Source organism: Tympanuchus pallidicinctus, unplaced genomic scaffold, assembly GCF_026119805.1.
Source record: "Tympanuchus pallidicinctus isolate F22 unplaced genomic scaffold, pur_lepc_1.0 scaffold17, whole genome shotgun sequence".
Classification (NCBI taxonomy): Eukaryota; Metazoa; Chordata; class Aves; order Galliformes; family Phasianidae; genus Tympanuchus; species Tympanuchus pallidicinctus.
The window spans coordinates 2,283,920-2,308,088 of NW_026294690.1; the positions used below are offsets into that span (position 1 = coordinate 2,283,920).

Consider the following 24,169-nt stretch of genomic DNA (forward strand, 5'->3'; position numbering starts at 1 on the left):
GGATGACACTTTGTGCTGGGATTATTTCCCACGCAGCTCCTTGGAGTTAGGAGCAGCAGATGCCTCTCCCCGCCTCGCTTTGACCGGGTGCTGAATGAGGGCTCAGGGAAGAGATGGAAGTTCAGAGAGTGAGCTGGTGCTCACTGTTTGCTGGTTTGGTGGCCTTGGCAGCGTGTGGCAGCAGTAATCCCCTCTGCATTGTTTCCCCTTGCACTGAGGGTACCCTGGCAGAAAGCTAACGCCACAACTGCCAGCTACCTAGTGTACACTACTGCTTATGTAATCATTGCATAATGCACAGTGCCTGCTCCCTCGCTCGTCCTCTTTTCTTAGTCCCTGAAATTTGTGCCTAAGAAGAGGAATGGCAGCAGCCGGCCGGACCCACTGTGCTGGAACACGCTAGCCCCCATCTGCATCTATTTTCTGAATCTGTGTGTGTGTGCTGGGGGGTGGAAGTCAGCTTTTCTACGTAAATGAGTGTTTATCCACCTTAAAAGGAAAAAAAAACAAAACAAAACACAACCACTGTTCTTTTTTAGAGTTCGGGACTGTTATGAAAACAAGCGAGGTCTGAGGGTGCAATCCGGTTCCTCGTGATTTGGATGCCTTTGGTTATTTTTTCTGAATGTGGCTGGCAAAGCTCTATCCTGGGTTACTAGTTAACTGGGCTAACCAGGGCGGGGAGGGCCAGCCCCTCCTACACGCAGCTCGCTGAACACTTTCCAGCTCTGGAGACGCTTCCCGGCTGCGGCGCGGTAGGTTTATGTAACTCATCCCCTGTGTAAAGGACAAATGCAGCCCAGCCCTGCTGCACCGCTGGGTGCTGGGTGCATTTCCTGGCTTTGTTTCCCTGCCCCTCTGCTGAGAGAGGGAGGGAGGGCTCGAAAGGAGGGGGCATTTGTAGGTAGGAGGATTTCTCCTGGGAAAAGTATCTTAAATATCTTGGGCCGTGCGTGGAGGAGGGATGTGGGGCAGTGCCCTGTGCTCCTGCAGCGCTATGGAAACGTCCCCTGGTGCTCTGCATCCCTGCTGGGGCTGCTACCTGTGCCCTGCTGGCGTTGTGTAAGTGCTCCTGGGGTTTTATGTAACCCGGCCACGGCTGGTACGCGGGCCTGGTTCTGCTTGCATAATCCCTGGGTTAGAAGATATATTGTCTGTCACCAGAGTTGGCTGCAGAAGGTTCCAGCCTGCCTCACAGCGCTCCCAGCTCTCCCTCTCCCTCTGGCTTTCGGGTTCTTCCTTTCTCCTGCCCTTCACTTCTGCTGCCTGTGGGTTCCTTCAGGCAGGGAAAGTTTTACTGTGCAGCATAACCTTGTGGTAACCGATACACCAAAGGGCCGCTGATGAAAAAAACAGAAGGGCAGTGCTGCCTTATCTGCTAAACTTGTCCATTCGTTGCAGCTCCATCCTTCCAAGAGGAGCCTGGAGGTGGGTTTGGCTGCTGTATGCTCTCCTGGTCAAGCTCCTACCACGTTTCCTCTGCCAGGATTTGCTCTTCCCACAAGCCCAGGGCAGCCCCTGACCTGCAGGCTGTGTGTTTCATAGAGTCCTGAATCTGCAGCACCATCACTTTACAGACACGTTTTGTTTACAGAAATGGAAAATGCACTACTCGGATTTGTAACAGCACTGATTGCCATGCCGACATGACAGCCTGTGTCTGGTTAGCAACACACCAGTGACAGTGCTGGGGTGGTTAGCCCTAACTCAGTCGGCAATGGGAATTGAAGATGCTGGAGCTGATGTGGATAACCCAGAAAGCACCTTCCAGCTGCAGGGCTGGACAGAATGCTGTGCTCATGTTTTACAGTGTGTGGCTGTGACTTAGCAGGACAACAAGCGCTGTCAGCCAGGGTGAGGTGGTGGGACCGAGCCTGCATCTCCCCTTATCCTCAGCCTTGGTAAGGCAAGGGAGCCCTGGTGTCACCCAGCACAGACATACGCCATAGTGGTGCTGGGTGCTGGCCCTGCTCGGCCGGAGAGGAGCGAGGGGTCAGTGGGTGCTGCACGGGGCCTGGGGGTAGGTGTGCCGGCTTATGTAATGCCAGCACTTACATAATTAGCGCTTTGTTAAGCGGTTGTGGCTGGGAGGGGCATCCTGCCGCCGCTGAAGACTGAGAGCAATGATTTTCCGAGCAGAACAAAGTCTGGTTGCTAATTAGCTGCCCTGATAGCAGCTGGGGGGGTGGCTGTGCCCCAGCCCCCTGAGAGCCACTTCCCTGCTGCAGGGTGGGCTTTCTGGTGTGCGCCAAGCCCTTGGAGGGCTCATGGTTCTGTGCGGGTCTTGTGAGCTTTCTGGTAGGTAGGGCTTCAGGAAGTGGGCCCAGGCTTCCTCTGCGCCTTCTTTTACAGGGGTTTCATCATTGTCCTGCCTCCAGCTGGGTGTACTGGGGTGTTCTATAGCACTGCCTCCATATGAGGTGTGCTTTGGGAACACCACCTTGCATGGCATGCACACAACAGCTGCACCAGTAACGTACACAAAAAAATTCTGCAAATACTTCATTTATCTTCTGCTTCAGCTGAATACGGATAAGCCCCCACAGTCCTCTGCCAGCCTCCAAGACAATTGCTGTGCTGCAGCTGAACCCCATTGCCTCCACACCCCCTGTGCCCGGCACAGGGAGGGCAGCAGACTGACTCACAGTATCTTGCAGTGTGTCAGTGCCAGTGCTTTGCAGAGCTGCTGCTCTAGCCTTTGGCTGTGTTGTAGTTCAGTGTGTCAGTGACTGCAGCTGGAGCTGTACAGTTAGGCTTCCTTGTGCCATTGCTTGGTGCTCCTCCCACTGTTGCTCTGGCAGCTCAGTGCTGGCTGTAGTAGTATGAGCCAGTACTAGCTGGTCTCTGGTTGCCCACAGACTGCAGGAAACAGGATAACTGCTCTTTGCTCTTTGTGCAGGGCAGGAGAGAGCTCCCACAGCAGAAACGGACGGCTCTCTGCTCTGCACACAGCTGCTATCCTCGCCGTGCATGCATGTCTCAATCCTTAGGGCAGGAATAATGCCCGCACTCAGCAAAACATTACTAGTTAGTACCCTGAGTATATCCCTAGTGAAATGACTTTAAAAATAAACAAGGGGCTGTTTTCAGCAATCCGCTGTCCCTGGAGCCGTGCTGGCGGAGGACTGCCATCCCAGGAGAGCTGAACCTAGCTGGCTCTGTTAATATCAGTGTGGCACAAAGGAGCAACCAGCTCCCTCAGTGTGGTGAGAGCTGAGGCGCCTCCTGCACCTTCCTGTGCAGCAGCCTCAGGTGGGGACCCTCAGGTCTGATCCTGAATGGCATTTCCTGTGAGTTTTTGACTGTTTTACAGACCCGTTGGGATTTATTTGTACAGATGCGTGGCCTCACTGGAGCTCTGGCACTATTTCTCACACACCTCAGTGCCAGGGGAAGACTTTTGTCAGTTACAGCAATCTCGCGCTCCCCTAAAAAACAAGGTGCTCAGTGCTTCAGGAACCTTGCATAACAGTGTTTAGTGCCTTGCAAAACCTGAGGTGCTGGAGAATATTTTGTAGGCTGCATGCCATGCCATTTTGTGAGAATAAACATTGAGAATATTACGCAGGAAGGAGTTGGTGAGCTGAGTTCTTCAGGCCTAGGTGCAATAGGAAATGCCCTGCGGTGGGGCAGATCTCTTCTGTTATGTATCGTGAGTCATGGTGTTCAGGGGCAGCTCTGACAGTCATCCCACCCAGGGGGCAGATGCACAGAGCTGTCACGACTGTGTTCCTTACAGACTTCTCAGTGGTGCTAGCGGAGGAGCCAGGCGTGTGCCCTGCTCTGTGTACAGCTGGGGGTGGTGGGTGCTGCTGCGCAGTGAGCCGGGAAAGTCGGCAGCCCCAACCTGCAGCATGAACCAGAGCTGTGACCAGGTCTGTGGGTTGTGACAGCGCAGTCCTGGCTACGTGCAGGTGTCTGTGCAAGGAGCAGGGCACAGCTGGGTGCTGCAGAGCTGCAAGAACCCCCAAGATTCAGAGCTGGATGCACGGCTGCAGTGATGTCATTCCCACTGCCCTTGGGAACACCCAGCGCGGAACAGCTTCTCAATACAGACCAGCAACGGAGCAACCTCTGCTTGCAGCTGCAGCCTGTCAGGTAGGAGCTATGGCATGGCTGGAAGAGGAAGCGGAGCGCTTCCCTTGCCCAACTGGTGGGACTTTGTGCTCCTCCTGCCTCACCAAGATCCCCTGGGCAGAGTGAGATGGCAGCAGTGTAACCATGGCAGTGTTTGCCTCCAGATAGTCACTGCTTTAATGACTCATCCCTGAGAATGCGGTCACGTGTGCAATCTCCCTGTTTCCCTTTGCCCTATTTCATCTGATCCTTTGATCTAGTTATGTAACCTTGGGTCCAGGTCCAGAAGGCCAGGAGGAAGGAAGATTTGCTGAGGAGTTGCAGGTAATGTGGGTTTGCTTCCAGCACAGAACCCCCTGACCTTGCCTGCAGCAGAATTACTGCAATGGTAGCAGCGAACCCCTTTGCCTTTAGTGCTCACATGTGACATTTCTTCCATTCATCGCATAAGCTGTGGCTGCCTGCTTAGCTAGCACACGTACAATTTATTGGCAGTGCCATTCCCAGGGATGCTGAGCCGCTCATGCTAGTTGTGGCTGTTGCTGGCACTGGGCAGGGGCACTGGAATGTCTGGATGAAGCTACATAGTTGGCCCAAGGCACGTCAGGTCCTTGTCACCTCAATTTTAATAGGTGATATTGATGGTAAAATTAATTTAAATAGATGTGCTACACTGGAAGCCAAAGAGGTGCCTGTAGTGCTGTACTGAGGCGTCCTTGGCTCCAGCTCTCTGCTCTGTGAGAAGGGGTGCTCTGTATCTCCAGGTACCAAGGTGTTACAAAATGATGCTTGATGGTTCAGTGTTACTTCTGCATTTTTTTCTGCTGATGTCTTTTTCCCCTCTTTCCTTCAGAGTTCTGTCCAAGCGTTGTTGCAGTGCAGTCATTAGCTCATACACATGCTGTGAGCAAGAAAGCTGATGGAGAGATGAGGTTTGGGGTGTCTCCTCCGACACAAGGGGACAAGGTGCTTCAAAGAAGCTACTACAAGGCTTGTCAAAAACAGTTTACTTCAAGGGAAGCTTTCAAACAGAAAACACTTCCATTCCGTGCTCTGCAGACTTTGTCACTGGCAGCCTGTTGAAGAGCCAAATGACATGGAACACAATGTCATTTTGCATAGGACTTTAAGACTGAAGTCAGGCACTAATGCAAGCCTGAAAACAGGAGAAGGCAGGGGAAAAGGAGTCTATAGTCTGTAACACAGAAAGAGGATTGTCACTTTGTGGTTTCTCAAAAGAGCTTGCCAGAAGGTAGCATTTAAATCATGAGAGTGGAGTCTGATGATAAAAGTGTGGGGCTTCCTGATGGGCCATGACCCAGTGTTTGAAGCAGATAGCAGTGTGTCTTAGCTTGGAAGATAGTTACACAGGTGTCATGTAAATGGAAGCTCTGTGTGGACTGAAGCAATCTTACCCTATTTTTTGTAAGGACACTTCAGGGCTGTGCTGAGTAGGATAGTCATGGCTTTTACTGGGAAACAGACCCTTCAGCATATGATTTCTTAACACTCCGAGTGGCACTGTTAGGAAGGACTCCAAATTTGGCACGAGTGGATTCCCATACAGCTGAAATCCTGATGGGTGCTCTTGTAAAAACCAAGAGATGGCTTGGCACAGCTGTTCTCATGCTGTTACCACCTTGTCTCTGCAGACCAACCCCAGGAAGCTGTGTTCAGCAGTGACCATGTTGAGCACGCAGAGGATGGAGAATGGCAGCGCTCTACTTCAACTACCTCATCGCAGAGTGAGCGGGCAGAGCGACTCTTGCAGAACCAGCACAAGAGCCTGGCCTCTGGGGACGCCAAAAAGAAGAGGGCTCAGAAACCGTCTCACATGCGGAGAAACATAAGGTGAGCATCAACAGGACAAGAAGTAGAGTCCTGTATATTGCCATATTGTATCATGAATGGCCTGGGTTGAAAAGGAGCACAGTGATCATCCAGTTCCAGCCCCCTGCTGTGTGCAGGTCGCCAACCAGCAGCCCAGGCTGCCCAGAGCCACATCCAGCCTGGCCTTGAATGCCTGCAGGGATGGGGCATCCACAGCCTCCTTGGGCAACCTGTGCCAGTGCCTCACCACCTCTGGGTGAAAAACTTCCTCCTCATATCCAACCCAAACCTCCCCTGTCTCAGTTTAACACCATTCCCCCTTGTCCTATCACCATCCACCCTCACACACAGCCGTTCCCCCTCCTGTTTATCCGCTCCCTTCGAGTACTGGAAGGCCACAATGAGGTCTCCCCACAGCCTTCTCTTCTCCAATCCAAACAAGCCCAGTTCCCTCAACCTTTCTTCATAGGAGAGGTGCTCCAGCCCTCTGATCATCTTAGTGGCCCTCCTCTGGACTCCTTTGGGTAAAGAGGGAGTTTTGGAAAAGCAGATGGCTTTTTTTTCCAAAGCCTTTGGATTTCAACAGTGGCAGTAGTGTGTTTTCAGTCTGGAGCGCTGCATATGGGTACAGATTCATTTGGTATTTCAGAAGAGTGAATATCTAATTATGGAACGGATTGCAAAAATCAGCTGTTGGCTGCTGTTTATTTAGACATTTAATTAAAAAATAGCACCATCATTAAGTAAATACCCAGTTTCAGATGTGTACGTGTGATTTGTTGCTGATGATTGTGTTGTAAACAGCCTACAATACAGTCCTACCTCTGTCCTGGAACACACTCACTGTGACAGGTGAATGAAATGCTGGAAATCCATTTCACCTGAATTTTGCGAAGTAGCAACTGATTGCATGAGTTACCACTTACATTGTGGGATAGGCTGTGAGCTGGTAATTCACCATTACATTTTGTTCAGAGGAGTCATAGTGGAGCTGGGATTCCTGTGGCAACAAGTGGCTCTTCTGCCTGTATGGTGCTGGTGATCTTGGGTGCGTGTTTCAGCTGGTGCAGGCGGAGTTCCTTGAAGCTGAAGCAGTGAGCACAGAGTAGGCTTGGAAGCCTGAGACTTGCATAGGATGGAGAAGCTGTCCCTGCAGTGGCTGCACACTGGGAGCTGGATTTTGCCACTGCTTGGGCTCTACCTCTTCTCTGGCAAAAGAGCCCTCATTTCCAGGGCTGCAAATTGGAAACTGAGAGTGGAACTGAAAAGAGGAAAGCGACTTTCAGAAGTATGGCAATTACCTGGTGGTAAAAGTGGCTTTGAGAGCAGCCTTTGGAACAGTGGTGTGAAAGCCCTGAGAGGTCCTGCTTCCTGAAAACACTGAAGCAGATGGAAATCACCACAACGACTTTTTGTGGGGGAACTGATGCCTTTTTTCCTCATACTTTGTGCCCTATCTATTTGTAAACTGGATGGCAGTAAATAATGCTCTTTGAAATACTGCTGGTCTCTGGTAACCTAGCTTAAGTGTATTCTTACCCACTCATGTTTTTTCCTCCTTTTGTTACTTCTTTCAAACTCTTATCCTTGAGTATCGTTGCCTGCAGCTGGGAAGCAGTCTTGACAGAGCTGTAGCACTGCTTTTGGCTGTGATGTCTGTAGTCACTAGCTGACACACGACTTGGAGCTGGTCGGTCTGTTAAGCCAGCTGGACAGCTGTTTGATTTTGTTGGAAGCAAACTGAGTGTAACCAGGCTGTTTCTCCATTTGCTTGTGTGTTCAGAAAGCTATTGCGTGAGGACCAACTAGAGGCTGTGACAAAGGCAGCCCAACAGGAAGAGTTGGAGAGAAGGAAGCGTCTAGAGCAGCAACGGAAGGATTACCCAGCCACTATCCCAACCGTGTCCCCCGAGTTCCTTCCTGGTAAGCAGTGGGAGATGCCACCTGAAGCAAGAGTTTTAAGGATAGGCATTTCGTTCCACTTGTGAGCTAGTTCTGGAGCCAGATGCTGTGGCTGCATGGTAGAAGGTGGCAGAAAACTTTGCTTGAAGGTATTTTGGCTGGTTAACTGTGTAAGCAGGGTAGTGGAACAGGTCTCTCTTGTCTTTCCAACTGCTCTGGAAGCATAAACAAACTGACTTGACAGAAAGGCCATGTCCTTGCTCTAGATCATGTTTGTTCTGTGAGTGGTCTGGTAATGCGTGGATCTGGTACTGGGACAGCAGAACAAAACACTGGGTGTATGTGTGTTCATGTAGCCTTATCCTTTCTAGCATGTTTCAACAAGCAGCAAAATAATAGGCAGTATAAATGGTGAAGTATTCTCTTCTCGCAATGGGAGTGACCTCAGTTCCTGGCAGATAACCCTGTGCCAGGATGCAGTTCGACGATATGTCGTCTTGCATCATCTTCTAACCTGGATCAATGAAGTGGTTTTATAGCACAGCCCCTCAGACTGCTGTGCAAGGGCAGAGGAGTGCAGCTGGGAAGCCTGTCAGGGGACTGGGAGTTCTTGGGTTGGCTTTACCTCTTGGGAACAGGTATAATGTCTCTGAAGTTCAAGAGTTTAAAGTGTTTTGCTTTAAAAAAGAAAAAGAGGAACGGGAGCTTAGAACACTTTAACTTGTGAGGAATAGGTTGCAGCCCCAGATGAATATGGTTGCTTACTGAGTCACTGCAGCAGTTTTTATCTGACCCTGTTGATCTTGCCTCTCTCACCACGTGGGAATACTTAAACATACAAAAAAATGGTCTCGATCATCAAAAGTTGTTTATGATATGGAGGATATAATCATTACAGTGTCTCTACTAACAGGCAGAGGCAGTTATTATGCCTTCTGCAGTTGGTACTTCTCTGCTGGATGAAAAATAAGATTGGAATGAAGAAAAATGAAATGCTTTTGTTTCTGAGGCAGAAACAAAGGGGGAAGGGGGTGACTTCAGCATGTGTATGGTCAGTGTGCCCCAGCCAGGGCGTGCAATGAAGAGCATGCCATGAGCAATGGGTTATTGTTTAGGTATACTGAGAAAGAAGGCGACTGTGACCCAGGAAGCTGAGTCATAGCAGTATTTTAGACAGGGAGAGTCTGTTATGGAAAATTCCAGGACTAAGTTATTGGAGCAAAAATGGAAGGAAATACTGTCTGGTTTCTGAACAGTTTTGTCTCCTTCTCCGTTGTTATGAATTACTTATTGTCGTGTTTGTAGAGGACATCATTTTCAGAGCAGCAGAGGCTACCCAGCTCCCCCCTCAGGTCCTTGCTGAGGAAGTGATCTGCCTAGACAGTACCAGCAGTGGCAGTGAAGATGATACTAAAGGAAAAAATAGCATTAAAGATGGTAAGTGACCAACAGTCTCACCCTTGTCTTCTCACAGCAGTGCCATTTATTCAGCCACAAACTTGTTTCTCTAGTCAGATGCTCCAGTAAGGAATGACTTCGGATTTTTGTAGGTCTGTTTGTTTCCAAATACATGGCCAATTTTTGCCTTGGAGTCCTAAATTGACACTTGTAGCCTGGCCCATCAGGCACTGTTGCAAGCTTGTATTTATTTCTGCTGTATAAATGCTCCTCATTTTGCTCAGTGCTCTGCTGAAGAATGCTTACATGAGATGTGGCATCATCTGCATCTGAGTATTCAGATCTACAGCTGAAAGCAGTTGTGTCCCTTGTCCCAGATGGGTCTCTCCTGATTGCTTTATACCACCCCAGTACTTCTGCCTGCACTCTTTGGCAGTCATTAGCACATCAACAGGTAGCAGTGCTTGTCGGGATTTGGGAAGGAGAATGTAAAACACATACAGGAACTACCTCATGTTCTGCATGGCCCAGCTCAATGAGTATTCTCTAAAGCAATGGGAGACTCAAGGAAAGGCCAGTTTTTATACGCTAGCCTGAGAGGCCTCCTGTAGGCCTGTGTCCTGCCTGCTTGCTCAGGGTAGGTCACTGGGCCAGGGCAGCATTGCAGAACGTGGTGGCCTTATTTTCCCCATATGAGTTCTTTTCCAAGCCTGACTAACACTGACGTCACGTTAACCTCTGCCCTTATCTCTCCTGTTCTGTGTACAGAAGTGATTGAGCTGAGTTCAGGAGAGGATGATGCCCTCCAAATTGTGGACAGCAGTGACTCTGGCAACGAAGGGGAGGAAGACGGCAGCGAAGAGAGCAGCGGCTCTCATGTGAATGATGCCTTAAATCAGTCAGATGCTCTGGGGCAAGTCATTGTCAACATCAACCATCCACCAAACGAGGAAGACATTTTCCTGGCTCCCCAGCTTGCACATGCAGTGAAGCCTCATCAGGTAGGCTCTGTTAGGCTTGGGAGTGCAAGAAGGTCAGGCAGACCAGCTCTGCTATTGCAGCCGAATTTCTTTGGTGATATCTGTGACCAGTCTGGTTGCAGTGGTTGCAGCTGTGGACAGTCAGATGATGAGGAGAAACTGAAAGAAGGCCTGGGTTATGAGTAACTGTTGTAATTTGTCTGCTGTTACCATTTGATAACAAAAGCCCTTTGCTTTTATTTCAAGGGCCCGTGCTCATATTCGTAGAATCGTAGAATCTCCAAGGTTGGAAAAGACCTCCAGGATCATCTGTCCAACCGTCCACCTACCACCAATAAAACTCAATAAAAACATAAATAAATTGTTTTTTCTTTATTCTGGCTGTACTTGTAACAAAATTCCTTCAGCTCTCAAAGGCAAAATATTTTATTAAGATCAGAGTTCATTGGGAAAGCAAAGTTGTTTCTTATCGGGGTGTAGCCGTATCTGGAACAGACGGGAGAGTTTTCTTTACCTATTTAGATGAGCATTTTAAAAAATGAAATTGTGTTTACAAACAAACTAACCAGTCCCAATTCAGTTTTTCTGCTTTTCTCTCTAGATTGGTGGGATCCGATTCCTGTATGACAACTTGGTCGAGTCCTTGGAGAGATTTAAAACCAGCAGCGGGTTTGGGTGTATTTTAGCACATAGCATGGGCCTGGGCAAGACCATACAGGTCATCTCTTTCTTGGATGTACTTTTTCGGCACACGGAGGCAAAGACTGTTCTTGCCATTGTACCTGTAAGTGGTCCTTGTGAAGAGCTTAATGATCCCCTTCCCTGCTCTGCTTCTCTCTTTGTGTAGAGGTTGATTAGTTTCCCATCTTACATCATGCTCTGTCATGCCCTTGCTGCTCTTTTCCCCATTTTGTTCCTCATGTCCCTGATTATGCGTGCTCCTGTCTGGGCACAGCAGGGAGATGTTCCATGCTCTCATCTCTGCTGTTAAAATCCTGAGCAGCTCAGCTGGGTTCTCAGTCCTTCCATGGCTAACTTTTTCAGGTGAATACGCTCCAAAACTGGCTAGCAGAATTCAACATGTGGCTCCCAGCACCTGAAAACCTTCCTGCTGATTATAACTCCAAGGAGGTCCAGCCTCGCACTTTCAAAGTCCACATCCTGAATGATGAACACAAGTAGGTGCCTGTAGAAGCCCTTTTGAACTGTTAGACTGTCTTGAGGAACTGTTAGAAGGAGAATTACTGTTGCAGACTGCTATGTTTGGGCTAATTCTGTCAACTGTCAACTCCTGGATCCTTCCCACTCTACTTTTCTTGTGTAATGCTGCTATGAGGGGAGGATTTTGGTAATTAAAAGAGATTTACAGAGATTTGCTTTTGTGGATTGTTTGTATCTTGTACTTTCTTCTCACTCTGCTTACTCATCTTTCTTTTCTTCCTTTCGTACTGAGATCAGAAACTCAGTTGTCAAAGATAAGAGCTAATTCTGCAGAGAGGAACAGAAATGCTATTGTTTGTTTCTGACTGTACCTTGCTGGCCCTGTCAGAGTCCTGGGACTTGTGAGATGTCCCCTTGTACCATGCATCTCTTGTATTTTAAATGTTTGGGTTTTTGCCCTGGGAATTTTCACACACTGAAGGATTCCTCTGCCCTACACTGCGACTTTCTATGAATTGTGTTGTCCTTGAGAGATTCTGGCAATTGATGCAAAGAATCCTTTTCCAGGAAGGAGCAATAGCACTTACAGCCTGCTGTGGAGTGTATTTTTGGCCTGTGCATCTCTGCTTCTTTCTGAGGCATTTGTCTTGCATGTATCAGGACAGGGCAGTGGTCGTTGGGAGCTCCCAGCTGTGTTCATACACTCACGTGTTTTCATCCTCACCTCCTGAGTGCAGTGTGCTTTGAAGCTGCTGGTACTGCTCCAGCCATGTATCTACTATTGGATGAGCTTCTGTAGGCTCTGGGGAGCTTGGATGAGGACAGTGTATCTGAACCAATTCTAAGGTGGGTAGCAGGGAAGGGAGAGTGGAAGGACACTGGAATTGGAAGAGACAAAAAGGTGTAAACTTAATAAAGGGTGACAACCATGTGCATTCGCACCTGATTGCTTTTGTGGAGGCCCTCTTCTCAACAGCTCTTTTAGAAGGATGCTCTCAACTTTTATATGCTTTTGTGCATGACAGACTTCTGCAACTCAGTTCCTGGAAGGATTTTTCAATCTCAGCCCATGACCTGTGGCATGCCAAAAGGCCTTTCTTCACTTCCTATATACCAAATTGTCTCTTCAACAAAAATAAACAAATAAATAAATTGAATAAGTGAATAAAACGTCACCACCACCAAAAAAACCAGTGCTGCAGCAACTTCTTTATATTCCTCTGTCTAGTTTGATGCTAAAAAGTACTCTAATTAACTTAATTAAGATCAAGTCTTTCTCGGCAGGCTCCAATCCAGTGGTTCAAGTTGAAAGTGGAGACAGTGCTTACAGCCTGTTCTGTTTGTTGGTTTGTTTTGCAGGACCACGGCTGCACGTGCAAAGGTGGTGAATGACTGGGTGATCGAGGGCGGTGTGCTGCTGATGGGATACGAGATGTACCGCCTCCTTTCACTGAAGAAGTCCTTTGCCACTGGAAGGAAGAAGAAAACAAAGAAGCAAACTGGACCTGTCATTATTGACTTGGATGAAGAAGACCGGCAGCAAGAGCTTCTGAAAGGTGGGAAGTCAGGAGAGAGTGTGTGTTCCTGTTGTCCAGCTGGCTACCAGCTCTGGCAGTACAGGGAAACAACCTACAAATTGCTTATTTCTGGGAGCTAGTAGTGTGAATAATAGTCAGCCCTAGCCATTGGCAGTAGTTTTTTTCCTTGTAGGCAGTCAAATCAGGGCACTCTTTTCACAGTCGATGTATTTGTGATCACCTGCTTCCTGCCTGTAATCCAAGGGCTGTTAGGTCTATTCACTACGTTTGGCTAGAAGCCACAGCCCTCAGTATCAGAACATGTCTAGAATGGGGTGTTCTCTTCTAGCATCCCTGACATGATCAGGCTTTGCTGGGCAGGATTGCATCTTTGAAGAGAGTGCATTGTTCAGCTCTGGGTGAGTCTCTCATTCTGCAAGTAAGAGTGAAAGACAGTCCCCTGAGCTTGGAGATGCCTTGTGTGAACTTTGCCGGTGGTGTATGACCCAAGACACCCAGCCTGATGTAATGCAGTCCATTTGAGCAGTAGTCAAGGGGCAGCCATGTTTGGTCGTGACCACATCATGCTGAATGGGAGCTGGTGTTACTTCCTTAGTCAGCCTTGTTCCGTGCCACCCGTGAATATCAGTTTTGTCTTTCAGAGCTGCCCCTCCTTTTCTTTTGTGAAGTCGGTGACGGTGTAAAGGCAGAACTTCATCTTGCTTGTCTCAAACTAACGCTTAACGTTCCTTGTCCTCAGGGATTGAGAAAGCGTTGTCTCGCCCCGGCCCAGATGTGGTCATTTGTGATGAGGGGCACCGCATCAAGAACTGCCATGCCAGCACCTCGCAGGCCCTGAAGAACATCCGCTCCCGGCGGCGGGTGGTGCTGACTGGCTACCCGCTCCAGAACAACCTCATTGAGTACTGGTGCATGGTAGACTTTGTCCGACCCGACTTCCTAGGCTCACGGCAGGAATTCAGCAACATGTTTGAACGCCCCATCCTGAATGGGCAGTGTATTGACAGCACCCCCCAGGACGTGCGTCTCATGAGGTATCGCAGCCATGTCCTGCATAGCCTGCTGGAGGGCTTTGTGCAGCGGTGAGTCCACGGGGAGCTGCTGCTAGTCTGCTCCATGCAGCTCGGTCACCCCAAGCCAACCTGCTCGATGGCTGAGTTTATGCTGTACAACTCATTGTGCTGTCTTCCTGGGCTTGAGTTTTATCCTTGCCAGTCTCCATGGGGGGGACCTTAAGCGTACAGAGAAAACCAGAGATGTTCTTAAGTCAGTAGCTCTTATTTCTCTCAGAACCTCTGTCAACTGCTGGGTGTTTTTATGGCTCTGTTTTGCCTTGGGGATGGAAGTAAAGTTAGTTTGTGTTGGTACTGAACACACATGTAATGGAGAACAGCATGTCTAACTGTACAGATTAACCTCAAGCTTATTTTGATGTCTTAATTTGGATGTGCAGTCTTTGATATCCTTTATATAAGGATAAGGATCTGAAAGTGTTTTGTGAACAATCAGTTACAAAAAAAGTGACGGTGCCTCTGCCAACCTGGAGACAAATTGGCTTTGTTTCTTGGTCAAGGGTTCTCAGGTGCTGGATCAGTGATTTGGATGGAGTGTCTTAGTCACTGGCAGAGCTAAAAAGAAACCTTAGATCTCAGTTCTGTTTTTCAGCTGCCAAGAAAAAAAAAAACAAGACTTCCATCACACTCCTAACACTGTGACCTGTGCTGGAAGATTGTAACATTTGAGATCTCTGTAATTGTGCTTGCTGTTAGTATTTGGCTGCAGGGAGAGTATCTCATGAGTGTCATGCATTAGAGAAGCATGCAGCCAGGTGGGCAGGAAGTCAAGATCATGCCCTGCAGGCAGCCACAGAGGTTGGGAAATTCCCTTCCCTGTATTTATCTCTCTTTCTTTATTGTCTCCACAGGCGGGGGCACAATGTGCTGAAGGTTCAGCTCCCCTCTAAGGAAGAGCATGTCATTTTGGTTCGTCTGTCAAAGATCCAGCGGGCCCTTTATACAGAGTTCATGAACCGCTTCCGAGACGCAGGCAACAGCGGTTGGCTGGGACTGAACCCACTGAAAGCCTTCTGTGTCTGCTGTAAGGTAGGTTTTGACAGGAGTTGCAAAAAAGAAAATAATATATATATGCAAGGGAAAGGCAAGAATATGGATCAAAACAGGAGACAGAAGGGTGGTTGGCCAGGTCCATCCTCCCCCCTCAGTGTTCTCAGCGGTGATCCAGCAAAATTGTTATCTTTCCTTACAGACCTGGCATGCAGGATTGCTAGACATTGTGTTCAAATCTGGGGAAGAAACCTGTAGCTGTCAGCTGAACCAGTGCTGGGCTGATAGCGTGACTGGTTACCTGCCTCAGTGCAAATAGCTTCCTCCGTGTTTGTGCTGTGAGAGTCAGAGTGGCATTCTGTTTTATTCAGAGGGAAAAAATTGGCAGCTTTACAGTCAGGAGAGCCTTGGCTAAGACAGCTTGTACCTTGTGTTGTGGCAGAATCGTGTTTTCTATTTTTGCTCTCTTAATGCAGTCAGGCTGGCTTTCTCTTCAGTGCCTTGCAGTTCCGCGTGGGGACGGTGATGAGATTATCAAACTATTAATTCTGTCCTTTGAATAACTCTGGGAGCTTTCAGTTCCCAAACATTGCAAGGTAGCAGGCTGGCACAGGCCTAACCATTGTCTTTTCTTACCTCTTCAGATCTGGAACCATCCTGATGTCTTGTATGAAGCTCTGCAAAAGGAGAATTTAGCAAACGAGCAGGACTTGGATGTGGATGACCTTGGCACAGCAAGCACTAATTCTCGCTGCCAGCCTCAAGGAGTTAAAGTCAAAACTGAGAGTAATGCTTTGGCATCACCAGTTGGAGAAGCCACCAACAGCAAGTTCCTCCAGAGCGTTGGCTTCAACCCCTTTCAGGAGAGAGCAAATCAGGTTGTTACTTATGAGTGGGTGAGTACCACTGCTGGATGATTCTATATTTGGCAAATTGCAGGACACGTAGACCAGGCACTTACTCTTAAAAGCTGTGCCTGTTTTCATTAGGATGGTTTTTCTGAAGCAGAGCAAAGAAAAGACTCTTCTGTTTGAAAGCTCAGTATTTATCATCCATTTTCTCTGCTACAGAGCATCTTGATGAGCCTGAGTGCATGGCACTGGGGGGACCTTTGTGACGCTTGTGTGACTGGAGCGCGGGCAATATACTGAATTGTTTTTATTGGACCAAAAAGGCTATGGACTTTGTTATTCTGAAGAGATGTCAGGCTGAGATTTAGTCTAGATAAGATGGTGGTAAATCTGGCAGGATGCAGAGGAGAGATTTGGTGATAGGGCATGAATCGTGAGAGGTTAGGAAGATGCTCCTTCATCCATGCTCCCTTTGGAGCTTCTGGAATGGGAGGCAGCAGCAGCGGTTGGAAAAAGCATTGTCACCTGGACTGACTGGATGAACATATCCTCTCTGGAATTATTTGTTTAGTTGAATAATCTGTACTCAAGGTGAGATAAACAGGGCATCAACAACTCCACCTGTAATGTCTCTCATTTCTTGATAGGCCAAAGACATCTTGTGTGATTACCAGACGGGAGTCTTGGAAAACTCACCCAAAATGGTGTTACTGTTCCACCTAGTTGAGGAGAGCGTGAAGCTTGGAGACAAGATCTTGGTCTTCAGGTAAGCAAAGTATCAGTGGCTGATCCTACAATCACTGAATGCTCAAGTTGTTGAGCACCTTCTGGTGCCAGCAGTTGTTACGTGGGGCGAATGGTGTGGCAGTTTCCCTTTTCTCCTTTGCTGTATTAGATCCTTTTTCTTTTTTTTACCTTCACATCTTTTATGCTTCTGCCTATATGTAGTTTACAAGCAAGAGGTGGGCTGCAACAGGCAGGGTTTGATACCATCAGTGCTGGGTTTGTTGGGGAAGAGCTCTGATGTACCACTTCTGCTGCTGAGGCTTTCTCCTGAATGCAGTTCTTGGTTTTTCAGCCAGAGCCTGTCCACTTTGTCTGTCATTGAAGAGTTTTTGGCAAAGAGACCAATGCCAAGTCCTCCAGGCTCAGACGGAGGAGTTCACAACTGGGTCCGAAACATCAGCTATTACAGTAGGTGCAACCAAACCTCCTCTCCTTTGCTGTAATACTGTTTGATCTTTTGTGATGGACTAATTCCTGAGTGTCTTCCACCACCGTCCTGTAGTATTGCCTGACTCCGTAAATGCTCTTCTGAAGCAATCTTCTGATGAAGTCTTTTTCTTGGGAAGTTGCTTGGGAAGACAGTGTCAGTTCAGTCCTCGGGGCTGGGAATTCCTCCTTCCCTCTTTCTCAGCTTTAAATCTTGTTCTGGCATGGGTTGTTGCTTTGTGTGGCTACTTCACAGGCTGGGGCTAAGAGGAATGGTGGGTATGATGTTCCTGATTTTTGCAGAGCTGCTAGAAGCAAACTGCTGCACAGGAGCAGGGCCTTGACAACCCCTCTGCACTCCTTCAGTCCAGTGTTCTCTGTGCTTTGATCCAGTCAATGAGGTTTTGCCAAAGCCTTTCACAATTTCCTTCCTCTTGGCTCCTCGAGCTTCCAGTCCACATGAGGATTTTCCTGCTGCTCTTGCTTGCCTAATACAAAGCCTTTATGTGCTAGGTATGTTGTAGCACTCCCAGTCTCGGCTTTGCCAAACTTGAGTAATGTTTTGGTTGATCTTCCAATTGAACAAAGCCCAGCCTGGCTGGCTGCATTGCACCTAGACAGAGTGGTCCAGTTGAGGTCCAGGAGTGCATGAATGCATAGAATTGAGTAGAAACCAGAGCCAAAGCTGAGTGGTTGGAAAGCAAGTTTGTTCTGCTGGGATTCCCCCAAAAGCAGTGCTTTTAAATGCATCTTTAATTTCCTTCTCAGGACTGGATGGCAGCACCTCTGCCTCAGAAAGGGAACGACTGATTAACCAGTTCAATGATCCCAGTAATGCTTCTGTTTGGCTCTTCCTTTTGTCCACACGGTAAGCTGGCTGCAGAATGACGTGGTGGAGGACTTGCATCGCTCCTCCGTATGCGTGTGGGTTTTCAGTTCTTAGCTTCCTTTGTAAGCTGCTCTCAAGAATGTATGGAACAATAGTACCAGCTCCTTCTGAATTCCCTAGAGGTGTCAAATTTTACCCTTAGTCCTCTGCAAACTGTTAATGGAAGTCTTGAAAACCAGATAGAGGGTTGAAGTTGCCTGTAAAACTGAAGGGAAATGTCCATGGAGGCATCGTGGTCGTGGCGGCCGTCCCTGCCTCGAAGCTTTAAATGTTGGCCGAGGCAGCGATTGCAAATTTTGCCTTTCATTTCCAGTGCTGGGTGTTTGGGCGTCAACCTGATTGGTGCAAACAGAGTGGTGGTGTTTGATGCTTCTTGGAACCCGTGCCACGACGCCCAGGCTGTGTGCCGAGTGTACCGCTATGGGCAGAAGAAGCCGTGCCACATCTACAGATTGGTGTCTGATTACACCCTGGAGAAGAAGATCTATGACCGTCAGATCTCCAAGCAGGGCATGTCAGGTAGGCATGGACATAAGGCTGCTTTTGGCTGTTCCTCCTTTCGGCTCCTCCAAGTCTCATTTCTGTGTTTTCGTAACTTATTTTAAAGGTCAAGAACCAAACAGCCGAAGAAGTTGGCAAAAGGACATCATTCTAAGGCAGAGTTTGATGTTTGAGTCAACAGCGATTTGAGACCCTGCAAGAAAATCAGGGCAGAGCACTGAGAGTTGCAGAACCAACATCCTGCAGCAGAGTTGTGCTCTGCAGTGCCATTTACATTCCTTGTTGCTTTCTTGGTTGTATGAGAGACCAGGAGCTTGAGGGGTGGTGATCCTTCTCCCCACGTGCCTGGGCATTATTTTTTTAAGTAGCTCTGTACCTCCGTTTCTCTGGCAGCAAGAAAGCAAAAAATAGCAAAATAAAAGTACACACTGATATTTTTGACTGATAGAAGTTACTCAGGAGCCAAGAATAACGAATTAATTCCCGTTTTAACCTGCCCTCATACCAAAAGGTCTTTTTGTGCTGGTTTGTGCCAGCTGTCAAGCTGCTCTTGTAGCATATGCAGCTGAGGGCTGTAGTGACCCAGAGTTCTGCTGCCTATGTTCTGCTTTGTCTCAACTATCTGTGCCAGAGGCAGCAGCTCAGTGCGCTGCCTTTCCCTCGAGGCAGAGTCTCCTGGTGGCTGGCCTGGCTCCCAGGAGAGTCCTGGGTACGGGTGTTTTCTCCATGCTCCACATTCAGGAGAAAACGTCCACGCAAAACTCTCAGGCTCTTGCAAGGGATGGACTGTGGCTGCTTTTCTCAGCTTTTGACTCAAGAGTTCTGTGGATTTCAGCACCCTATTGAACCTTTTTAGTGGCATTTTACTGGGCCAGGTGTTGATGTTGCCACCTTTATGTCCCTAACCTGCTCTGTTTTCAGCCTTAGAACGTGGAGGTTGTGAGATGGGACACCATTTATATTTAGCTTCATGTTCCTGTGTGCCTGCGTTGCAGTGCTGTGTGATTTGAGGATAAGACATTTGTCAATCTGACTTGGTCAAACAGACTCATCTCCCAACATGAGGCCTTAACATTTACACAAGGCTTCTGAGGAATATTCAGTTGCAAAGAGGGGAGCTCTGTTAGGACAGGAGTGTAGAAAGGGGAGCAGTGTTCATCTCTTCCCTTCTCAGCTCACACTGTTTCCCTCCCTTTTCCAGATCGGGTGGTGGATGACCTGAACCCAGTGCTGAACTTCACCCGACGGGAGGTGGAAAATCTGCTGCACTTCGTGGAAGAGGAATCTGACCTTGCTCAGCTCTCCCTCAATCCAGGCAAGATGAAGGAGTCAGTTCTACAGTTAGCCTGTCTCAAGTATCCTCACCTCATCACCAAGGTATAAGACCAGCCTGCTGCTTTTCTAGTACAGCACTGTGTAGGCTAGAGGGGGTCTGTTGGAGTTTGGCTGTGTGATGGGGATGTGGTGGCAAGAAGAACACATCAGTATGCTGGTGGGAATAGAAAAAAATTCCTCCAGAGGGGGTCCTAAGAGACCTGCCCTTTGGTGCAATATCTTTTACACATTGTGAGCCACCTCTGTCCTGGACAGGTTCAGGGGCAGGTGGTAGGGGCGTCTCTTATTTCAACCAGAAAGGAGGCAGTGGCACGTCCTGATTTGCTGCCAGCTCTCTTTCTGAGGTGATTTTAAAACAATGCAGGGGAAAGCCAGCACTTGGCTCTGCTGGGGAGAGCTCTGCTGGTAGGATGGTGCTGCAGAGTGGACCTGTGGCCGGGTGTTGGGCTCTGGTGCTACGGGACACCTCAGCAGGCTCTGTACTTGCACTCTTAACTTGGCTTGGCAAACACGATGGCTTAGGTGACTCTCAGTCAATCTTCAGGCCGTGAAGCTTGGTTGCTTCTGCAGCGTGTCCGCAGATACGCTGCGCTCTGATCAGCTCTGCCTCCGCTCCCCTCGTCCCTCACACTGGGATGGGGACGGGATGGCTGCCGTGCAGGGTGTGTTGGTTCCCTCTTGTGGTGAGTTGGTGACAAAAGCTCTGTGCTGTGGGGCTGCAGGAGCCTTTTCAGCATGAGTCACTGCTGATTGACCGGAAAGAGCACAAGCTGACCAAGGCAGAGAAGAAAGCAGCCAAGAAGAGCTACGAGGAGGAAAAGCGAGCATCCGTCCCGTACACTCGGCCGTCCTACGCACAATATTACCCAGCCAGTGACCAGAGCCTGACGAGCATCCCTGCCTTCAGCCAGAGGAACTGGTAAGTGTTTGCATCTTTCCCTTCTTCCTGTGTTGTAGATGAGAAATGAAGGCACAGAGGACATTAGCCTTGTCGGTGGGGGCACTGCACTTTCCTCTCTCCTCTCACCAGGCGACCAGCCCTCAAAGGCGAGGACAAGCCAGTGGCAAGTGTCCGCCCAGTTCAATCCACTCCCATTCCTATGATGCCTCGGCATGTCCCCTTGGGCAGTGCAGGATCCACCTCAAGTTCCAACCCTGCTGTCAACTTCCCCATCAACTGTCTACAGCGAGCTGGTGTCCTTGTGCAGAAGATTGTCACAACCACAGGTGAGTTGCTGCTGCTTACAGGCGATTGAGCTGTGATGACCACAGTGAGTTGAGGAGCAGGGTGAACTGCTCCTGCCCACGTGGGCTGTGGGTGAACAGATGTTAGAGCAACTGGTGCCACCACTTTGCGTTTGAACAGTTCTTCAGTATGTGGAGGACTTTGCATGCAGGTGTCTAAGCGGTGCATGCTTGGTGGCTTACTGGGATTGAACTCTGTGAGAGACCAGTGAACACTTCTTCTGGACAGGAGTCACCAGCTATCTTTGCTGGGACGGGAGATGTTGTACCAGAGTACCAGGGCTTTGCTTCCTCGAAGCCTGTGCTGCCTTCTGCACTGCTCAGAAATACACCTGGGGCTTGCTTCTAGCACGGCAGAGAGAGGAGTCAATTGCACTGCAAGCAGAGGGGTTTGTTCCCCTCTCCCAGCTGTGGCTGGCACATGTTTTCACAGTCACTGTTTGTTTTCTTCCTCCACTCCCAGATATTGTGATTCCTGGTACAAACACATCCACTGATGTACAGGCAAGAATCAGTGCTGGTGAGAGCATCCACATCATCCGAGGGACAAAAGGTAAGTCCTTCTGCTTTAGAAAGATTTCTGGGTGGGGAGTTGGCCAGTGCTAATTAGCAAAGATGTAAAGGCATCAGTCAGGCCCTTGAGAGGAAAGAAACAAGAAGAGGAGATCTGGACTTCACAGTGCTCTGTGCAGCCTGTGGCATGCTCTTGTAGCTGACACTTTGGGATGTTGCAGCTATGACTGTGTCTGCCCCTGAGAGGAGCTGTTGGACGTTGTTGCTGAGTGTCTCGTTCTCACAGTACCCACTGCGTGTAGTGGGGCAGCCAAACACTTTTCCCAGTATTCCCAGGGCAAACTTAGCACCCTGAGTATGAGGTTCCACGTTTCCCACTGGGAGTGGGTGAGCTCCAACCCAGGAATGCTGAAGAAGAGAGTATGAGGAACGAGGAAGAGGCCAGAAGCCCCCCACTGATCACCCCGCTTGTTCTGTGGGCCTGGCCTTCTGCAGCACTGCTGTCGTGTTCCTGCCCGGGCAGCTTCTCTGCTCAGTGGTTGGAGTCCTCAGCTGAGACCAGGAGCTGAGAATGAAGTGTTCTCCCTCTGTTCCAGGGACGTACATCCGGACCAGCGATGGGCGGATTTTTGCTATCCGGACCACTGGGAAGCCAAAGGGCAACGAAGACCGTCGGACAGCTGCCTCAGGTAGGGCTTGTGAGCGCTCTGCAAGGCTTGCTCATCTGCTTCCACGCCCGAGTGTATGGAGCCTGCTGTTCCCTGGCATTCAGAGCTCACCCCACAGCCTCCCCACGATATTCTTGCCTTTTCTGCCTCTCGGCTCCCAGCTTTCTCTCCGAGGCTGTCCTTCTCACCTACTCCATCTCCTTGTTTGCAGGCTCCCAGAGCTCTTCGCTGGAATCCACAAGCAACGGCAGACACAGTGCCTCATCCCCACAGCTCCCGAGCGCAGAGGAGCTCACTCGGCCCATATCCCCCGACAGCCCCGAGATCATCAGCGAGCTGCAGCAGTATGCGGAGGCGGCGGCAGCCCGGGAGTCCCGGCACAGCTCCCCCAGCACCACCGCAGCACAGGGCCACCCGTCCCGCACCGTCAGTGCGCCCGGCGTAGCAGCTCGAGGAGCTGAGCAGCGCGCGGGGATTCACTGCGTGGCTGACTCCGTGTCTTCAGCCCTGCCAGTCACCAGCCAGCACGTCGATGCCCGCTCCGTGTTGGACTTACGGGGCAACAAGCGCAAGTCGAGCTCGCCGTCGACTCCGGAGGAGCAAACCCGCAGGCAGCAGAAGAAACGCCAGCTGCCGTCGTCCGTGCAGCCGTACGAACACGGGTACCCCGTCTCCGGTGGGTTCGCCATGCCTCCTGTCTCTTTAAACCACAACTTAACCCATCCGTTTGCCTCCCAGCCAGGAAACTCCTTGTACATGGTCGCTGGCTCCTCTTACTACCAGCTGCCCAATTTACTCCCAGACCCTCATCTGGTGTTCCCTGTGACTACTGACCCTCTGCTGACAGCCGGCACCGCCAGCTCTTCTGCTGCTACCTCAGCCACCGCCAGCGTCCCCTCATTCATGCTAAGCCCTTCTCTGACGGGGGTGCTGCCCAGTTACTCGCTTCCCTTCACGCAGTCCCTCCTGCCCGAGCCCAGGATGTTCGCTCCTTTCCCAGCCCCCGTCCTGCCCAGCAGCCTTCCCAGGAGCGTGGCATCCGCCTACCCTGGCTTCGTGTCCCCTCATTCGGGCTACCCGGCCGGGGGCTTCCTTCGCTCCCAGGTGCCTCAGTTTGAACCCCAGGAGGTCCCAGAGGTGGGATGCAGCTCTAATGACGAGGACAAAGACGACGATGTTATAGAGATCACAGGGAAATAACGGGCCCGGCTCCCACTCGGTCTCAGCTCCACCGGGAGACAAAAGTTGCAGGACCTCTGTGGGAGTCAGGATTCCCTCCCCCCCCCCCCCCACCCCAGGCAGTGGGGTGGAGAAGGATGCGAAGGGTGTGGCGTGGGGTTGGTTTTTTTCTTTTTGTTCTGTTCTGTTGTGTTTTTGGGTTTTTTTAGCCATCGAGGATCTGAATTGTACTGAGGGGCTGGGAGACGGTGGGGGACATAGGGTGGACCTGAAGGCCGGGGGAGCACAAGCCAGGGCTGGAGGGAAGCGGCGATGCAAACCATAGGAGTGCCTCCCTCCCTCCCACGCCCTGTCTGTCTGTCTGTCTCTGTTCTGTCTTGTCCGAAGGGGGAGGCGGCTCGGTGCCCGTCGCTGCCCTTCTCAGCCCGGAGGCGCGGTGCTGGCGGGCGCTCTCCCTCTCACACGAACTGCCTTATCCGTGAGCTTCCCTCCCCACGGGAGGTGGGGGCCAGGGGGAGGCTCCAGCGGAGGTCGGGGGGTGGGGGGGTGAAGCGTTTTTACTGGGGGAGCGTGGGGGGGTGGGGGGGAAACTTTCTGTCATGTGTGTTGTAGGGGGAGGGATTGATGTTAAAGAAAACAACAACAACAAAAAATGAACAACAAAAAACAAACCAGACACAAAATCACCCCACAAACAATCTGTCGTCCTTTTCAAATTCACTGCTAAGCAGCACGAGGGCTCCAGGCCCTTCTGGGGCTGCCAACAGAGGTAGGTCCATCCCACAGTGCCCACTGTGGGGCTGCTGCAGTGGGCTCAGCCCCAGGCA

At 50.0% G+C, this 24,169-nt stretch overlaps 1 protein-coding gene across 4 annotated transcripts in view; it reads left to right on the top strand.

Moving 5' to 3' along the window:
• Positions 1-24,169, top strand: part of RAD54L2 (RAD54 like 2) — a 53,364-nt gene that overhangs the window by 26,820 nt on the left and 2,375 nt on the right. For 2 of the 4 annotated variants that reach the window (XM_052679282.1, XM_052679283.1), the window contains 20 exons: positions 5,730-5,928; positions 7,691-7,830; positions 9,115-9,246; positions 9,976-10,208; positions 10,789-10,971; positions 11,232-11,365; positions 12,708-12,904; positions 13,626-13,968; positions 14,811-14,988; positions 15,594-15,845; positions 16,448-16,566; positions 16,879-16,994; positions 17,781-17,880; positions 18,215-18,420; positions 19,604-19,779; positions 20,460-20,656; positions 20,768-20,964; positions 21,446-21,535; positions 22,092-22,184; positions 22,375-23,858. In XM_052679282.1, the coding sequence (XP_052535242.1) occupies positions 5,730-5,928; positions 7,691-7,830; positions 9,115-9,246; positions 9,976-10,208; positions 10,789-10,971; positions 11,232-11,365; positions 12,708-12,904; positions 13,626-13,968; positions 14,811-14,988; positions 15,594-15,845; positions 16,448-16,566; positions 16,879-16,994; positions 17,781-17,880; positions 18,215-18,420; positions 19,604-19,779; positions 20,460-20,656; positions 20,768-20,964; positions 21,446-21,535; positions 22,092-22,184; positions 22,375-23,363 (4,274 nt within the window). In that variant the 3' untranslated portion in view covers positions 23,364-23,858. Of the gene's footprint in view, positions 1-672; positions 756-5,729; positions 5,929-7,690; positions 7,831-9,114; positions 9,247-9,975; positions 10,209-10,788; positions 10,972-11,231; positions 11,366-12,707; positions 12,905-13,625; positions 13,969-14,810; positions 14,989-15,593; positions 15,846-16,447; positions 16,567-16,878; positions 16,995-17,780; positions 17,881-18,214; positions 18,421-19,603; positions 19,780-20,459; positions 20,657-20,767; positions 20,965-21,445; positions 21,536-22,091; positions 22,185-22,374; positions 23,859-24,169 lie in introns of those variants that run through there. The other 2 variants (XM_052679284.1, XM_052679285.1) reach the window with 2 other exon arrangements.